Genomic DNA, 19,407 nt, shown 5'->3' on the forward strand with positions numbered 1-19,407 from the left:
AGGCTTCCTGGTTTGAAGAATTACACGCCCGGGTGGGTAGCCGTCCTTGGGAGCAGAGATCCTGTCTGCTGATCGTGAACGTCCTAAAGACATCACTAAAGGGAAGATGGGCGGGGGTGTGGGTGGAGAGAGGGATGCTTTATTGCAGAAACAACAGCTCAGATGTTAACTCGGGGTCTCTCAAGGTTTGGTCCTGAGACCAACCATGTCAGAATCTGTCTGTGTTTTGCCAGGGGGCCTCCACCTCCAGGAAGGAAGCTATGAAACAGAAGCCTATTCCGGGAGTATTTTTTTAAGGATTTGGGCGACTTCAAAATCCCAAAACCTACCCTTGGCCTCCCTCTGCTGGTGAATGGGTGGTACTGAGCAGCCCCCTGGCCAGGGCGAGCCTTGGTGTATATAACCCCTGACCCTGAAAGTTTGGGGGGCAGGGGGGAAACAGTTTATGAAGAACAACGTTACTTTCTGGGCAACATGCCTTATCATTACAGAGACACTGTGTGTTAATTTCGCTTGCATCTTTGGCCAAACTCTGTAAGCACCTGTGACCCTGGGAGCTCAGGGCTGAAAGTGGGCAAGGAAAGTGAGGCATCATCTCAGGCACAAATGTAAGGGGGTGGAGGGAGCCCCAACAAGCGAAGTTACCAAGATAAATACTATCTTAGTGCCATATTTTTAAAAAAATAACAAACTGTCAAACTACAGCCTGCAGGCTTGTTGCCTGTTTATGTCAATAAAGTTTTACTGCAACCAGAGGCAAGTGAGGCATCAGATACAAATGCAAGACTGGATCCCACGTTTATTTCACATTTTGATACTATGCTCACAGTGGGCTTTTCTGGGCATTCATTATGATTTTTTTAAAAAAGCACTGCATTCAAGTATTACGACATATCCTGAGTTTTCTGGCACTGGTACAACTTGGTGTCCACTCACCTCCTCCTATTTGAATTTCTGAAGCAGGGGCAGTTTTTGTTTTTTTTGGGATCATGCCCTTCCCGTTTATCTGAGGCGGAAGCCCTTTTTGGTTAAAGCAGTGTCCTGTCTTGACGCTCCCTCCTGCCTTTTTCGGGACTAGATAAAATACACGTCTAGCTGATTCACTTTGCTGTACGGTAGAGACTAACACAATATTATAAAGCAACTACACTCCAAAAAAAAAAAATTCTGTCTACTTCCTCAATTATACTTTAATGATAACTTCACCAGGTCCACGAAGGACCGAATTTGGCTGCCGTTCTGTGAAAGTTAGCGAGCTCAGAGAGTTAAGTCACGCTGTGACATCATTCGGGCGCCCCTCCCACAGTGGGAAGGACTGATCCTTGCTGGGTGGAAAACCCGTAAACCGTCTAAGAAATATGGCAGCTTGACATTCCCTCTACGGTACGGTGCTGATGCCGCCTGGCTGGCTGGCATCCCTGAGTAGGGCCAGGGATGCCCGCTGTCTCCCGAAGGATGGCGGGCACGTACACCGGCCAGCTCCGCAGGGATTAGGAGCCGTGCATGACCCAGTCCTGGAGCTTGTGCATCTTGTAGAGACAGTAATGGGGATGGGGGCCTCTATGGGGACGACAGATGTCTATTCGCTCAAGGGGACCGTGTGAACATCACACGTTGCCTTTATTTTGTCAAATGGACGTAATAGTAACTCCCAGTTTAGAGGTTATGAAGACTAATTCGGCCACATCCCCCAAAGGGGTTTCTACAAATATAAGTTGTCACCAAAAATATGAGTTACTCGATTCATTTAAAGTGTTCGAAACCCTGAACAAATAGAAAGCAGTAAAAAAGATACCAGTGCTTTAAGATCAATCCATAGAGTTTTTTTCTTTTTTTCCTGGCTATGACATCTTGCCATCCAATCTTTCCTTACAGAACCAGAAAACATCTGAGGCCTCCAAAATCCACCCTTTGCTTTGAGAAAAGGTCCACCCAGACAAGAACCGCCTTCATCACTCCCGTGCAAAGTTTCTTTCCTTCTTGGCTTAAGCAGCTGCCCTGAAGGGTTTTCTCTCCTGTTTACAATAGACGTGCTACCTAACCAAGAATTCCTAATTCCTCAGACACATCGATCATGATAAGGTAGACAGCTGGACCTAGGGTTGTAAAATGATTGCTTGATCTGTTGGTTCCATCGTGAATCCGGACAGAGATTCCAGCTCTGGAATGAGCTCTGAAACTACCTCCTGGCGTGACCTCAGGCCATCGACATGGTCACAAAGCACAGGGGCAGCAGGATGGCACTGAGGTCTTGGGCAGGAATGCCATCGGCTTCTAAAAGATGGAGACAGACTGCTGTTTGGGTTTCCAACAAGCTGGGGTAAGAAGCTTGACTGATGCTGTAAGTTCCTTAGTTATGTCAGGAATCCAGACCCGTTCATCACCGCCCGTGAATCGGGAATGAGTGATTTCCGACACTAACGGCAGAATTTGAACATTATTTCAGCTCACAAAAGTATAGTCACCTGCAGAGGATGAGGCTGGATTTGGGAAATTTAAGTGCAAAATCGCTGATGTGGAAACCGTCTCGAAGTGATCATGGGGTGCTTTTTCCTGTAAAATAGTACAGTTTCTACATTATTTTGGAGAACGTGGGGTAGAAATAGAGATTTGCAGATGTTGAGGCTTTTCGTATTATTTTTGGTCTTTGATCCTCTGTGGGTACCAGTTCTTAAGGCGACGGCAGTGCTTTCCTTGATTTACACTTTTCTTTTTACTGGGCTAGATAATCTTCTATCCTCAAACATCTAAAACGTATACTAGCTGTTTGCTTCTATTTTAGTAATACTTTAGGGGAGAGGAAAAAGGATGGTTTGGGCAGATTAGTATAGTTTGATTCAACTGAGATTAATGCTGATAGAATTTTAGAGTTTAAATATTAGAACCAAAGAGGAAGCCAGTCACTAGAATCTGGATCTCATAAAGAGGACACATTAAAATTCCAAATATGCATGCTTTGTGCACACCCTTAAGGACTGAGAGCTAGGTCTCCGAAGAGAAGTTGAAAGCAGAAAGCATTTGAAAGAGCTTCGCCAAAATGGAAAAGAACTTAAAACTAAAGATCCTGATTAGATGTCTCAGAATTGCATGACTTCCGGCCTGGATTTACAAAGATTTGAGCCATTTGAAGACAGCCTGTATTTCCTATTTTAATATGAATATCCTAGGACTTTTCCCAAATCTTGTTGAGCTTCCCCATAAGTGAGGATGCCTACTAAACATTTCCCATATATGAGTTTTAGTGGGAAGTTTAATTTAACTCTTGTTAAATCTGTGTGTCAGATTTACACACAGATGTACATAAATGGAACTTAAGCATTTTTAAAGGTAACTCCATCCATTTTCTGTAACTGTCATGGGCAACTTTTCATCATTTAAAATACATGTAAGAGAAAAATAAAATCGGCCTTGTTGGTTGTGTTCTCTTTTCTATATTTTGCACGTATAACCATGAGACAGCGGTGAAAGGGTCGAAAAGTCATGAAGCTACGTAACTTTGCACACATACAGGAAATCCCTTTCTACTCCGTTGTGCATCCTTTGGGCACGTGGCCTTGGAGGCTTATGGCTGAGATGGTTGCCACCCCCAGCTCCGATGGACCCAGCAGTTGTTTGAGAACCAGAGGGGCATCTGTCACCTTCCAAAGGAAGAAATGGTCTCCTCAGTACCATGTGGAACAAGATGGATTATGAACACATAAAGAAACGTATAGTTAGAGAACAGCGGGATAAACGTCACCCCGATGACAAGAGGAAAATATGGTTAGTGTTCAATGTCGTTGAAATTAAAGTATGTGAGTAATGATCTCTCGGGAAGCCTCTCTTTAAGGCATCACCAGGACCACCCGGAGGACATATTTTCCAAGCTGAAAACAGGAGAAAGGTCACAATTAGCTGCAATCTCCAAGGTCTTGAAATAAGGAAATGAGAGCATTGTGTATAGTGTTCAAAGCAACACCTGCCTCCTGGGAGCACGGATGTGTCTGGTGCTCTGTGGATGGAGGTCCTCATGTTCCCATGTACACTTAAAAAGGACACCCTTAAGCCTCCTGCACTGCTGGTGGGAATGTAAGTTGGTGCAGCGACCATGGAGAACAATATGGAAGTTCCTTAAAAAACTAAAAATAGAACTACCATATGATCCAGCAATCCCACTCCTGGGCACATATCCAGAACAGATGAAAACGCTAATTTGAAAAGATACATGCACCCCAGTGTTCACTGCAGCACTATTTACGGTAGCCAAGATACGGAAGCAACCTAAATGTCCATCGACAGATGAATGGGTAAAGAAGATGTAGTACCTATATACAATGGAATATTACTCAGCCATAGAAAAGAATAAATCATGCCATTTGCAGCAACATGGATGGACCTAGAGATTATCATACTGAGTGAAGGCAGACAGAGAAGGGCAAATATCATATGATAGCACTTATATGTGGAATCTAAAAAAAGCAATACAAATGAACTTATTTACAAAACAGAAATAGACTGACAGACATAGAAAACAAACTTATGGTTATCAAAGGGGAAAGGTGGCCGGGGGGATAAATTAGGATTTGGAGATTAACATACACACAGTCTATATATAAAATAGATAATCAACAAGGACCTACTGTAGAGCACAGGGAACTCTACTCAGTATCTTGTAATGACCTATAATGGAAAAGAATCTGAAAAAAATATTTGTGTGTGTGTATATATATATAACTGAATCACTTTGCTGTACACCTGAAACTAACAAAACATTGTAAATTAACTCTACTTTTTAAAAAACAAAAAACACCCTTTTTTCCAAGTATAAACCACTATGTGCAAGGCTTTCCAGTTGTAGGATGCTGACACACCTCCAACTTTTAACATTGGAAAAGCAAATCTCTCTCTCCCTCTCTCTCTCTCTCTCTCACACACACACACACACACACTGTATTAACATATTGTTTTGGGTTGAATCGTGGCCCCTCTCAGATTCATACGCTGGTATCCCAACCCCTGGGATCTTGGAATGGGACCTTATTTGGAAATACGGTCAGTGCAGAGGTGATCAAGTTAAGATGATTCGTTAAGATGTGGTCACCCTGGAGGAGGATGGCTTCTAATGCAATACGAGTGGTGTCCTCACAAGAGGGGAAATTTGGACACAGACACACACGCAGGGAGCAGGTTGTAAGTGGCTTGGAGTGAAGCTGCCACAAGCCAAGGAACTACCAGAAGCTGGGAGAGAGACCTGGAGCCCCCTATAATCTTCAGAGGGAGTGCAGCCAACACCTTGGCCTTGGACTTGCAGACTCTGGAACTGGGAGAAAATAAACATTTCTTGTTTAAGCCGCCCAGTTTGTGGGAGTCTGTTAAGGAAGCCCTAAAAAGCTCATGCTACATGAGTACGTGTGGGGTACATAGCTTTTTCCTAATTCAAAAGAGATGATGGGGAACTCATTTAGCTTGTCTCTCCAGGTGGTACAGGAAGCCAGTCATGATTAAACTCTGGACTCTGAGGTCCCATGCATGAGCTCACAGTCTGGCTTCTCCATCTCAAGCTGTGTGACCTTAGTCAAGTTGTACCATCTCTCTGCGTGTCAGTTATCTCATCCAGAAAGCGGATGTAATAATAATAACATCTGCCTCACCAAACAGTGGTGTAGGAGTGTTAAAAAAGCATGCCGAGTTGTACCTGGTAGGCAGCAAGGGCTGCAGGTAGGAGGGGAAGAATAATAATAATCTTTTTCTCTTAATGTAAGTACAATTCAGCTCATTGCAATACATAGGACATTCCACAGAACCCGGCTGAAAGTCCGGACCATAAAATCAAAACTGCAAAAGCTGACTAAAAACACTGAGTGTTGGAGAATGCAGGTTGTCTGCCCAAATCCCTTTTTTCTATCTTCTGAGTTAATAACCCAAAGCCCCTCTTTCCGTTTTCTGAATTAATAGCTCTGCACCTGGACTCATGGTTTCCCAGGTGAACCAAGGTTCTCAGCATCCTTTGTGGGTAGATGTGGTCACGTGACAGCTCTGGCCAATGGCGTGAGAAAAGGTAGGACTCTCATGTTGTCCGCATAATAGCATCTTCCACCTTGGCCAGCACCAGGATGGGTGTATCCAGTGTATCTCACTTTGGGCGACGGAGTGCTATGTCAGGACCCAACTGTCCGGATGGAGGGACCCTTCCTCTGTGGTCCTTACCTGTGCGGGTAGGCTCTGGTCCTCACAGCCTACCTCTCTGAGCTATCCCTGGCTCTCGGCAAATGCCCTTTGTAGAACATCAAGGTTGGAAGGATGGTTTTTGAAATTTTCAAATTTAAATTCTCCCTCAATCATTTTTTTTTTTCTTTTCTGATGGCATGCATTTTCTTAGGATATCAACCTTTTCTCACCCAACAGAATTCCCTAAAGTCATGAGCTATTCCTCTCTTGGTAATGGCTAAAAACCAAGCGTTCTTTCTGACAAATACTGTAGGATCTCACTTACATGTGGAATCTAAAACAGCCAAACTCATAGAAACAGAGAGTAGAATGGTTGCTAGGGGGTGGGGGGCTGGGGGAAATGGGGGGATTTTGGTCAAAAGGTACAAACGTCCACTTAGAAGATGAATAAGTTCTGGGGATCGAATGTACAGTAAGGTGGCTCTAGTTAACAATACTGTATTCTATACGTGAAAGTTTTTAAGAGAGTAGACGTGAAAGTTTTCAAGAGCATAGCCTTTAAGTATTCTAACCACAAAAAGAAATGGTAATTATGTGACAGGATGGAGGTGTTAACTAAGGCTGGGATGGTAATCCTATTGCAATGTATACACAATGTACACCTTGTTGTATATATATTGTCTATATCACAATGTACCCCTTAAACTTCCGCAATGGTACATGTCAATTATTATCTCCATAAAGCTGGGGAAGAAAAGAGCTCTTTCTGACATTTTCTTCTGGAAGCGTTTTTTGCTTGGATTCTGTAGGCATCCAGCACTCCACATGCACAGACGATCATTTCAGTGGCTTTGGCAAGATTTTCTTCTCTCTTTCCGTGGCACATTCACTAGAAACTTAATATTCTGTGATAGTTCATTTTGTACACACATACATGTATCTGGGGGAGTGCAGCTCGCTTAACGCCCATATGTCTCTACTGACATCATAGAATCTGACTTTCAAATGGTGTTTACTTCTGACGGCGGCGAAGCTTGTTCATTTCTGAGACTGTTTGATAGGATCTGCGTGTGCATCTGTTCTTTTATCTTCTTTCAGATAATTTAGTGTAGATTTGGTGGCTTTTTCGTGCAGACATTTGGACGACGCCTTTATCTGAGTTCATTCATCAGTTTCTTTGAAACTCCTCGTGATTCATGTTCGAGAAGGTTTCCAACATCTCACGCATTTCAAATGCAAGGAGCCATCATCTGTAGTAGAATCATTTCTACCTTCAGCAAATGTTTTCTAACATTTTGTTTGTTTATTGAATTCACTCTTTCTTTGCACCCTCTGGTTTCTTATAAAAGCAGCTCTACGCTCCCCCAAAGGTGGACACGTTCATGCAAACCCTCTGTTACTTTTCTGGCTGTGTTAACCTGAGATAGTCATTCTTAAATCTCACAGATCTTTCTTTTCATTCATTGACAAGTGTCACGTTGAAATGTCTCGTGAGGCAGGTGACAGATTTCGGATCCCCATCTGTAAAACCGTGAGCCTCGGGCAGGTACAGATGAGTTCTGCTCGTTTTTGCCAGCTTTTCAGAATGCAAATTCTAATAGCAGCCAACCGTGTAATTCTCTCCTCGAATTCTTGCTCTGAACCCATCAACCTTTTCAGGACACGTTAATCCATTTTCACAGGGACCTTGAATTTTTTTTTTTTTTTTTCTTTTTCAATTAAGCCCACTCAGATAGTGAGAAGCAAGTCATCGGAAGCTAATCACCAGCCTTAAAAAACCGACGGTTCAGGCACCGTTTCTGAGAAAATGATTCCTCTTTTCACTTGTAAACTCACGAGGGGACATTAGTTCTGGAAAGCTGCCTGCTTTGGTAGAAAGAGCAGAAAGCTGTCTTCTGATCCTGTTTCTTACGATGACGATGACGCTGAAACCAGGCGGACGAAAGCCCCTGTGTTTCCTGAAATCCACCATTCTGATGGGGCAAACTTTTCTTTGGAGAGCCGCCTTCTGTGTTAACAATGTATTTCTTGAATCTTAACATTTCGGGGACACACCCTTGGCGTAAAGCACATCTCCAACCCTGGCAGCTTTCACCTTGGCCCCCAAAGCAGGTGGTACTGTTACGGTTCCGGGTTCTTGGCCTCCTTAAGCAATAGAAATTGATCAGAAGCCAGACAAGAAATTGAGGCCAGGCTTTATGGGGGCCCTGCTGCAGCAGGTGGGGGAGTGAGAACAAATAACAAGTTCCCTTGCTTGCTCGCTCCCTGGGTGGGGGGGGGGGAAGCTTGTTCCTTAAATGGGCTGAGGGTACGGGTAGGTCCAGGGGTCGGGCTGGAGGGGAGGCTTAGGTGGGCCCAGGACCCTGCTTTCGCTCCCGACCCCCTGCTTTTGCTCCGGGCTCTTCAGAAGTGGCAGGTGGGCTTTTTGGTCTCTTTGTATCTAACTGTTCATCATTTGCCCGAACTGCGCATGCGCGCAGTTATTTTTAGTCCCGTACATTTTTCTTTGTATGTTGCTGCCCCAGGAGATCTTCGTCCAGGCACAAGCCCTGCAGCAAAGGGTCCCGGGTCCCAGCCTGTCTCGGTACTTTCAAAGTATTATAATCTCTTAAAATGACTTTTTGAGCACTTTGCCTGTTTTATTCCCAGGGGACGGTTTTTGCCGCTTCTTGGGGGTCGTCCAAACTCCTCTGGTTAGGAATTCCCTGGAGGGACCATCCATGAATCCAGGTCCGGTTGTTGTCCGGAGATCTGTTCTCTGCCTCTTGTGTAGGTGACCCCGACACGCCGAGCTCATGCAGAAGTGGCCCCTTTCCCATCTCTTGGTCTCTTGGTTCAAAACACAGGGTGAGTAGTTACCCTCCAGATGGGCAAAGTGAGAGATTCTGCAGCTTTGTGAGGATTTGGGTCTAGGTGATAATTGCCTTTTGAGCCCATCAGAGGCTGCTGTCTTCCGGCGCATGAGAGAATTACGTTTCCCATTTTGCCCTGGCGGCCCTCTGAAAGCATTCAGATCTTTGTTCTGTGCAGAAGGGATACTGTATGCTGCATGGATTTTATTCCACGGGATAACTTCTCCACGCAAACGAGACCTTGGACCTGAGGAGAAAAGAATTAATGAGATGCAGAATTCCATGTGTTGTCTTGTGATTCTAATGACTTTTCTGTAAAGGGAGAAGATATGTATATATATTCTGTAAAAATAGAAATACGTTTTACTTAAGGTGAGTTAAGCCTTAGAGCTGCGGAAATTTCATTTTTTTCCAATATATTATTCTTAGGTCTATAGCCTTAAAAATCTTTTAAAACAACCTGCACAACAATTTCAAAATTCAGTAAACAAAAGAGGAAGTATCAGATATTAGTTTTCACTAAATTTACTAATGAAAATTTCCCAAAACAGAAACGGTCCTCCAATTCATATATCCCCAAGAATCTTGTAAAATTAGAGTCTCCTGACACTGCGAAGGCCCCTAGTCATTTTATATTAATTAATTCAGTTAAACCGAGTTCCATTTTGTTTATTTTTACAAATAAACATTTTCTATGACACAAATGAACTTCACTATGAAGCAGAAAGAGACTCAGACACAGAGAACAGACTTGTGGTTGCCAAGGGGGAGGCGGGAGGGGGGAGGGAAGGAGTGGGAGTTTGGGGTTAGCAGATGCAAACTGTTATATTTAGGATGGAAAAACAGCAAGGTCCTACTGCAGAGCACACGGAACTATATTCAATATCCTGTGATAAACCATAATGGAAACAAGTATGAAAAAGAATATTAAAAAAAGAAGAAATGACACACAAACCTTAAAAAACATAATTATATAACATTTTAAAAAATAAATTAATTGAAAGAAATAAACATTTTCAATTTGGCAAACAGAGAATGATTTATTACACCATCAAGCCAATGTTAAATCTATCAGGCAAAGAGTAGCAATCTAGAAAATGAACAAAATAACTGATGTTCTGATTAAAAACACCAAGTGCCAGTTTGAGTAATAGTAATGTCAATGACATATACCTATGTTCTATTTTAGTAGGAAGACATGAAAAAAACCAAACATTTAAGATACATTAAATATTTTACGCATGTACACATACACATGGGTGTCATTGACAGTAAATTGTTAGTAAAGATATAACTAGCTCCAAGGTTGACTGGGCAGGTGTAGTGTATTATAGTCACCACCATGCACCCTCCAGGGTCAAAGTAGTAACTATAGAATTCAGGAGATTTACAAAAGAAGTCTCCCCCAGAGTGCTCAATTACTTGTGGAGCCATTGTAAATTTGTGAAGTGGCTTTAAAATTAGTTTAGCATTTTTTAAATCACAGTTAAAAGAAACGGGTAATCATCAATATCTTGCAAATTGCTATAGCCCTCGCACACTAGGGAATCAGAGATTTCCATTGGATGTCCCATGGAAAAGGTCACCATCTGCTATGGTGTTTTTAATGTAAATGTTAGTCTTGGCGGGGTTATTCGCTGCCTATTCTGCTTTCTTTAGAAATCCAATGTCTTTGAACACAACGTCTGTCTGAGCCTGTTGGTGAAAGGCTCGTGACATTTCCTGGGAAAGAGAGAAAGAGGGTCAAGGTGTCCAGGGGCCAGCCCCGTCCTGTGAACCCTTATTTGCAGGTCAGACCCATAAGGGATTAGAATTAGCTTGTCTGGTTTCACACCATGTACTATTCTGGTTCCTGACACTGAAGGGCCTCAGTGCTGTGGGTTGGCCTCTGCCCCAGTCCCATCTTCCTAAAGGAGGCATGTCCCCCGCAGTTCCAAATATAAATGCAGTGCACATCCGTGCTTTGCAGCTATCTCCCTCCTCATCCCGGCCATCCACCCCTTCTCACACTGGCATGCGTCCAACATAACTGCTCCTCTATGAATAGCTGGGGATGCATAAATGGTCTGTGGAAGCACAGACGACGTCCCAAACTCCCCTCAACTGAAAATGAAAACAGTACTTGGACCTGACACACATGGAACATTTTGCCCCTGGGGTGGAGGGCTGGGGGCAAAATCTGACACGCTCACCTTCGGCCGTAGACCAAAGGGGAGATAGTTAGGGAGATGGGACCATTGCAGTCCCAGCCCTTTCCCCCACCCCGCGCGTTCCCTCACCCACCTCCTCTGCCCAAACTTTTGTTCTCTATCTTGTATCCACTTCCCACATCTTATGCAGTATAACTTTTTATTGTTTATTGCCTGGCTTTTTCCCCTCGCCCCCGCCCCCAGAAGGTACATCTATAAAAGCATGGGTGTGTCCGTAACTCCTAGAGCAGTGACGGGCATACAGTAGGTGCTCAATAACTATTTATTCAGTCAACACTTGGAAGAACGAATGAATCTGTCTCAGCTCAGGCTTCCGTAATAGAACACCACAGACTGCGGGGATTCAACAACAGACGTTTTGTTTTTCGCGGTTCTGGAGGCTGGGTGTCTGAGATCTCCGGGTGGGCAGATTAGTTCCCGGTGAACCTCTCTTCCAGATTTATAGACAGCTGCCTTCTTACTGTGTCCTCACATGGTGGAGAGAGAGCTCTGGTGCCTCTTTTTCTTCTTCTAAGGACGCTAATGCCATCATGGGGGCCCTACCCCCATGACTTCATTCAAACCTGCCCAGGGGTCCATCTCCTAACACATCCCACTGGGGGTCAGGGCTTCAGCATGTAGATTTTGGGGGACACACACATTCAGTCCATAGCAGGATTTCTTATTTAGGCCACAAACTTCACATTACAGAGGAGTTGTTTCCTCTTGTTATTCTAGCTAAAGACCTTTATGTGATGAGATTAATAGAGATATGAACAAATGTGAGGTTTTAAAATATATATATTATGAAATAGAATGTGCTAACATTTGGAACACCTCCAGATGACCCATGCATGATATTGCAAGATCCTAAGTGGATAAAAGATCCGTCTGAAGTTCAAGATAAAGCTGTGGATTCTACCTTTATATAGAGTACAAAATTCATTGATTGGTATCCAGATTCCAGGCTGAAATCATGGAACCTTAAAGAAACTACCAATTATCAAGTTTTGGTGTGGCATCAAAGAAGAATGTCAATTGTGTGAAAACCCTATTAAAATATTCCTCTCTTTTTTAACTACCCATCTGGGGGAGGCCAGATTTTCTTTACCCATTTCAACCTAAACTATTATTGCAACAGAACAAATGTAGAAGTAAATATGAGAAATCAGTCATCTTCTATGAAGCGAGACATGAAAGAGATGTTCAAATGTGTAAATTAATACTACTCTTGCCCTCTCCCCCAGTTTTTGTTTGGGAAAATAAATTTATTTTTCTGTCAAAATATGCTATTTATACAAAATGGAATGGGTTTATTATTATTGTTATCTTTAAACTTATTAAATGAATAAATATCAAAAATTTTCAGTTTTAATTTCTAATACAGAAAATATGGATACTTATAAATAAATATCTAAAAATTTCAGTTTTAAATTTGAATATAGAAAACAGATATTTATAGATAAATATCTAACATTTTCAGTTTTAATTTCTAATACAGAAAATATGGATATTTAAAACCTACATAAGCAAAAGCTCTTTGGGTTTCTCACTAGTCTTTCAGAGTGTCACGAATCCAGTGACCAAACTGCTTGAGGATTTCTGCCATGTGGTATAAATTAGGATGCTTTCATGCTGAAGTAACAGAAAGTCCATCTCAAAATAGCTAACACTATAAAGACAGTATCTTGCAAGGGGACTTACTGAGGTTTAGGGTGTCTGGATTGGGGATAATTTGAGGATTTAATGGTGTTCTCTCATGGGTCACCAGGCATTAACCAGTTTCACTCATGGCAGAAAATGGCTCTGTAGCTCCAGCCATCACAGCCTCACCCACTAATATCTGGAGGCCCAATTAAGGCCATTTCCTCTTTTGAGAGTGAAGACCTCTTTCCAGAAGCCAGCAGCTGACCCCGCCTCATTCCTCACTCACACACAATGGGCCACACAGCCCCTCGCTGAAATTGGAATGCATAAATCCTGGAGGAATAGCCCAGTTCTGTTAAAAACAAATAACAGAAAAATCAATGGCGGTTGAGTGGTAACCAGTAGCATGTGACGTAAATGCTTTGCTTCATGTTTTCTTGCAATTGTGGTCCTTTATATCTTACTAGGTTAATGTGTACAGATAAAATACAGATATATAAGGACTTACCTGGCAGTCCAGTGGTTAAGACTGTGCCCTTCCAATACAGGGGGCGTGGGTTCCATCCCTGGTTGGGGAACTAAGATCCCACATGCCGCGTGGCCAAAAAATTAAAAAAAAAAACACAAACGGATCTATCATTGCAATTGGGACGCACACATATATGGATGTATACATACTGCAGACTTCTTTTCTCTCCTTCTCTCACTTATCTTTCAAGGTAATTCATAGGATCTTTGTCACAATAACGTGGCCAGTGACCCAGCTGGTTGGCATCTGCTTCTAGCTCCTGGGCTTGAACTATGCCCCTCACAGGGCCCTGTAACTTTCCAACAATGTTGCAACCGACGCACCAACCAAAGACTCAATTTCTCTGAACGGCTCCCGGGGAGCAGGCCGGCTCACTTTCGCCGCGGGCAAACCTCCTTCCTGCGGCACCCCGAGAAGAGACCGCCTTCCGCTGACGGCGCCCCCCGCTCCCCAGGTGCCCACCGTCCTGGCTTCCTGGAGACCCTCCCCCCGAGGAACCCGGCAGCGCCCACGCCCACGGCAGGATGCCTGCTCTGGGTTTAAAGATGGACGTAACCTTTGCCCAGGGATCCGGGAGGACTGCCTGTGGCTGAGTGCCTTCTGCCCTGCTTTCCGGGCTCCGCGGCAGAGATGGAAGCAGCGGGTGGGAGAGCATGGGGGCAGGGGCTGGGGGCACGTCTACGGAAGTGGGTGCTGGCAGACGAGGCAGGCTGCTCGGGCCTTCCCACCCTCTCTAGCCCCTCAGGCTCCCACCGGTCCCTCCCCACAAAGCCCAGATGTCGGCAATCAGAACCACGGTTCTCAACCTTGAGGGTGGACGGTGCGGGGAAGGGGGGGACTTGTTAACACAGGGTAGGAGAGACTCAGTTTCCTGATGTTCGGGAGGCCTGAGAATGTGCATTTCTCAGAATTTCCCAGGGGACGCTGATACCGCTGCCGATGCAGGGCTGACCCAGCGCTGACCCAGGGAAGCAAAAGATGGGGGGGAGGGAGCGCTCGGAGTGAAACACAGCCTTGGGGGGACCGGCTTGGGTGGGTGGGCGGGAGGCGATGCTTACTTCTCCCGAATGTATCCACCGCCCGGCCTTATTTCCTGTCCTGCTGTGGCTTGGGTAGAATTCGGGATTCCTAGGATTCTTTACCAGCGGGAAAGCGTAATGAAATGGTGCGTTTAGGGATGGGATTGAAGGCATCTGCCTCCTCAGTGTCTGGGTTTCAACTTGGCGTCGAAGGTCCTCATTTTCTCCCCAACCCGGCAAGGACTTGCCAGGATCCACGCCCCTCCCCCAACCTGGAATGTAGCTTTTTTAACCCTCTCTTCCCCGCTGGGCCAAAGGAATCCCCTCCTTCGCTCAGCTGGTGTCAAAACACAGACACAGGGCTTCCCTGATGGCGCAGTGGTTGAGAGTCTGCCTGCCAATGCAGGGGACACGGGTTCGAGCCCTGGTCTGGGAAGATCCCACGTGCCGCGGACCAACTGGACCCGTGAGCCACAACTACTGAGCCTGCGCTCCGCAACAAGAGAGGCTGCGATAGTGAGAGGCCCGCACACCGCGATGAAGAGTGGCCCCCGCTTGCCGCAACTAGACAAAGCCCTCGCACAGAAACGAAGACCCAACACAGCCAAAAATAAATAAATAAATAAAATTAAAAAAAAAAAAAGAGACACAATTGTCAAGCTGTCACAACTGGGGAAGGGGAGCTCCTGGCAGCTGGCGGGTGGAGACCAGGGAAGCTGCTCCACACCCCACAGGGCACAGGATGCACCCATGACAGCAAAGACTTCAGCCCCCTATCTATCTACCTTTCTATCTTTGGATCTATCATATGTATCATCTACCTATCTATTATCTATTATAATTCTATTATCATTTACCTGTTAGATCTATCATCTATGTATATCTATGATTTATCTATCTATCTATCTATCATCTCTCTACGATTGTAGTTTGAAACCCTGAATGGTCCTCTCCCCAGGGGCACAGTTGGTGACGTGTGGAGTCGTATTTGGCTTCACTTTGTGGGGTGTGGGTACCAGGGATGCTTCTCCACACCCCCCAGTGCACAGGACACCCCACATCCGAGAGTCACCCAATTCTGAACGTCCCTAGTCCTGAGGTGGAAATGCTGCTGGCGGGTAACTTCTAACCCAGGGCAAAGGGAAAATTTTGGAATCTCACCACCCCGCACTGTGGACTGAAGGACACAGACGCTGTCTGGGACGTTTCAAAGGGGACCTCTTGTCGTCGGAACGCTCTGGTGGGTCCTTTTCCCCATCCCCAGTGTCACACAGGAGCACTGCACCCCTGGGGCAGAAAGAGGCCAGAAGGGGGCCAAAGGGAATGACCCTGTGGCACGGATGAGTGGGGACACTTGGCAAACACTGGAGACAACAGCCAGACAAGCACAGAGGCTGGGAAACCGTTCCTTTCCTCTGGAAGCCAGGGGGCTGCTGGGGGCTGAGGAGACTTCGGGGCTCAGAACGGACCCTTCCTGAGACTGTCCGGCTGCATCAGAAGCACCTCGACCTCTTTCAGGTTGCCTGGCAGGGAACAGAAAACCAGCACTGTCATATTAAGTAAGTCAGAGAGAGAAAGACAAATATCATTTGATAGCACTTACATGTGGAATCTACAAAGATGATACAAATGAACTCGTGTACAAGACAGAAACAGAGTCACAGATGTAGAAAACAGACTTATGGTTACCAAAGGGGAAAGGGACGGGGTAGGGATAAATTAGGAGTACGGGATTAACAGGTACACACTACTATATATAGAATAGATAAACAAGGACCTACTGTATAGCACAAGGAACTATATTCAGTATCTTGTTATAACAAGATGGAAAATAAATGGAAGTAGATTTTATTAATCTTTTATTAAAAAGAAATAGATTCTTTTCTGTAACGGAAAAGAATCTTGAAAAGAATGTACATACAACTGAATCACTTTGCTGTATACTAGAAAGTAACACAACATTGTAAATTAACTATACTTCAATTTTAATAAATGGTTAAGGAAAAAAACAAAACAAAACCAAAACCAGCACTGACTGCAGAAGAGTCTTCCCCTGGTTGTTACTCAGGCCCTGATGCTTTCACCAATGGCTAAGAAGCTGCAGGGATTTCAGGGAGACTTCTAGAGGCTCAGTAAGTCCTGCAGACATCTCGCAGCACCCGATAATAAGTACGTGCACATAGTGCCCAGGGGGCGGGCAGAGGGGTCCGTGCCCTTTTCCTGCTGAGGGAGACCAGCCACACTTTCATCGCGGACGAGATCTGCATTTTGGAGACAGCGTGATGAGGTGGGGTCCTGCCCTAGCGTTTTCCAGCCGGCCTGGCCCAGCTCTGTCACCTGGATGCGATTTCTGAGGTAGCACTGAGCCCATCTGTGACGGGTTGCTGAAAACACCTGCGGTATCTGTCCCTCGAGGCCGATGGTTATCAATCCACGGTGCTGTCTCCTGTGGACAGATGCCCTGAGACTCTGGGCTCTTGCCTAATCCATCTCCCCACTTGTCACGGGGAATCCCCTTCTCGCTCCAAGGCAAGTGAGCCCCGATGGCTTTTAAGCCTGCAAAGCCCCCTGTTCCCCATGGGGCATGAAATCCAGCAAAAAGCCCAGACAGATACCCCAGTCTGCTGGGCGATGGGTGACATCCACACCTTAGTGCGCTGATCGCTAACGAGGTTTAGCATTGGCTATGTCCTCTCTTAAGATTTTTTCTGTCGCTTCTTGAGCTTAAATTGTACCAGTTCCCAAAGTGTGAGGTGTGGAACCCTGAGGGGGCGGGTTCCCCGAGATCAGGACATCCGCGTGGGAATAACTCTTTTGTCTTTGTTAAAACTATGTTGAGGGCTTCCCTGGTGGCGCAGTGGTTGAGAGTCTGCCTGCCAATGCAGGGGACACGGGTTCGAGCCCTGGTCTGGGAAGATCCCACATGCCGCGGAGCAACTAGGCCCGTGAGCCACAACTACTGAGCCTGCGCGTCTGGAGCCTGTGCTCCGCAACAAGAGAGGCCGCGATAGTGAGAGGCCCGCGCATCGCGTTGAAGAGTGGCCCCCGCTTGCCGCAACTAGAGAAAGCCCTCACACAGAAACGAAGACCCAACACAGCCAAAAATAAATAAATAAATTAATTAATTAAAAAAAAAAAGAAACTTATGTTGAAGTTTGCACAGATGGTGGAGAAGCGACACGGGGGAGAGGGGTGGGGGGGGGTGAGGCCTGCTGGGGCTGTAGCTGGTGTAGTGGAGAGGTGACCCCCGCTGGGACGCCTCCCGCCCATCCCCCAGGTGACATTTTCAGAGCAGGAAGCCCCGTTGCTCAGTTCCTGCAGCGCAGGAATGTCCATTCCTTCTGTCGATCCGTGTTCCCTGGACCCTTGATCCCGCAGGATATGACAACGTGCTGGACGGGCAAGGTCCAGCAGGTGGGAGAATTCCCGAGATGCCGCCTGGCTTCTCGGGCCCCTGGTGCTTACGCGCTCCTACGGCCCCAGCCAGTGGCTGCACCCTCCCTGAGGACAGCATCTGGCCCACTCCTCTCTCCCTCTCTACAGCCCGCCGTGGCTCACAGGGTTCAGATGGCGACTCGTCCACGCATGCGGGCATGCACTCACACGTGCATTAATTCCCTCCTCACCCACCCCTGCGTGCACTCACATGTGCATTCATTCATTCCATTCGTCCACTCCTGCAGGCATTCACAATTCATTAATTCACTCGCTCATGTACGCATTCATTCATAAATGTATTCCCTCGTTTATCTATTCAAGTCATTCATTCACTCATAATTCCCTCACTCCCTGACGCACGTATTCAGCAGCCGAGGTGCCCATCACTCACTTATTTTCGGTTACTCTCTCCTGCGTGCACGCACCGTGCACACTTGCACGCCCCTTTCCTTCGCTCACTGAGCGTTCGTTCAGTAAGATCACGTTTCCAGCGTGGCCTCTGCCCGGGCAGCGCGCCGGCCTTGGGCCCGGCCCGGGAGGCCACTGCAAACGTTTACTTTGGGGCTGGCCGGTGAAAGGTGAGGTGTCCGAGCGGAGACGCCGCAGACTCCTGGATCGGGCGGGGAGGGGTCAGGGGACCGGGGCGGGGCGAGGGTGCCCGGCGGCCGCTGCCCCCTCCCGGCTCTCCTTCCGGGGCGTCAGGGGCACGAGGCGGCGCCGGCCTGGCGCGGGGCTGCGGGGGCCGCGTGGACCGGCGCCCGGGACGGCAGAGCGGGGGCGGGGCCGGGGTTCCGGAGCGCAGCCCAGCCGGCCGGGCCGAGGCGCTGGGGCGCCGGGGACGCGTGGTGGGCGCAGGGCAGGGGCGCCGGCCCGGGCGGAGGCTGCCGGAGCGCCGCAGGTGCGGGGGCGCAGGGGCCGGGCGGCGCGGAGGCGGCCTGGGCGCGGCGGGGACTTGGCGCTGAAGCTGCCCGAGCGCGGGGGAGGATCGGGGCGGGGCGCAGGGGTGCGGAAGGCCGGGGGGCGGGGGAGGCCGGGCGGAAGCTTGGGGGCGCGGAGGAGGTGCTGGGCCTGGGGAGGGGCGCGGAGGCGGCCTGGGCGCTCGGGGGGCCTGGGGGCGGAGCGGGACGCGCGGGCTGCCCGAGCGCTGGGGAAGGGCGCGGGTGGGGGGCGCAGTGGTGGTCGCGGGGCGAAGAGTATCCTGCGGGGCGAGGGGCGCCGGGCCAGCCTGGGACACAGGCTGCCCGGGGCGCGGCGAGGCCGCTGGGGACACACGGGCGGGCAGAGGCAGCCCCGGAGCGCGGAGGGGACGTGGGGAGACGGGGGGAGGGGCTGACCCGGGGGAGGGGCTGTAGGGCGGTGCTGCAGCCCCGGGGCGGGGGGACCTGTCTGGAATGCCGAGCTGTCTCCGCAGGCCTGGAACTCCGCGCGGGTCGCCTGGAGACGACGCCTCCGCCAAGCCCTGCTCGAGGCCGCCCCCGCGCCCAGGCGCACTTGGCCGCCCGGTGCCCACGGCGCGCTGGGCCTCAGACCATGCCGGGTGAGTCGGGAAGACCCCTCGTGCTCAGCCTCCCTGCTCTGCTGGCGCG

General features: G+C 47.6%; 2 protein-coding genes and 1 long non-coding RNA gene across 12 annotated transcripts in view; 2 read left to right on the plus strand and 1 right to left on the minus strand.

Annotated features, from left to right (window-relative positions):
• The window catches only part of XG (Xg glycoprotein (Xg blood group)), a 41,538-nt gene extending 35,108 nt beyond the window's left edge, over positions 1–6,430 (plus strand). For 5 of the 6 annotated variants that reach the window (XM_057539077.1, XM_007173833.2, XM_057539078.1 and 2 more), the window contains one exon: positions 1,876–6,430. In XM_057539077.1, the coding sequence (XP_057395060.1) occupies position 1,876 (1 nt within the window). In that variant the 3' untranslated portion in view covers positions 1,877–6,430. The remainder of the gene's footprint in view (positions 1–1,875) is intronic. The other variant, XR_009006753.1, reaches the window with a different exon arrangement.
• A 235-nt stretch (positions 6,431–6,665) lies between these two features.
• LOC130706423 (uncharacterized) lies at positions 6,666–19,095 on the minus strand. Its single transcript, XR_009006696.1, has 3 exons — positions 18,213–19,095; positions 15,545–15,906; positions 6,666–9,246 (listed from the first exon to the last, which is right to left on the minus strand). It is a non-coding gene; the product is annotated as an uncharacterized LOC130706423 (long non-coding RNA).
• Positions 18,876–19,407, plus strand: part of GYG2 (glycogenin 2) — a 31,934-nt gene continuing 31,402 nt past the window's right edge. For 3 of the 5 annotated variants that reach the window (XM_007173835.2, XM_007173836.2, XM_007173838.2), the window contains exon 1: positions 19,226–19,358. In XM_007173835.2, coding sequence (XP_007173897.1) covers positions 19,352–19,358 — 7 coding nt within the window. In that variant the 5' untranslated portion in view covers positions 19,226–19,351. Of the gene's footprint in view, positions 18,881–19,154; positions 19,359–19,407 lie in introns of those variants that run through there. The other 2 variants (XM_057538389.1, XM_057538390.1) reach the window with 2 other exon arrangements.

This window comes from Balaenoptera acutorostrata, chromosome X (genome assembly GCF_949987535.1).
Source record: "Balaenoptera acutorostrata chromosome X, mBalAcu1.1, whole genome shotgun sequence".
Lineage (NCBI taxonomy): Eukaryota > Metazoa > Chordata > Mammalia > Artiodactyla > Balaenopteridae > Balaenoptera > Balaenoptera acutorostrata.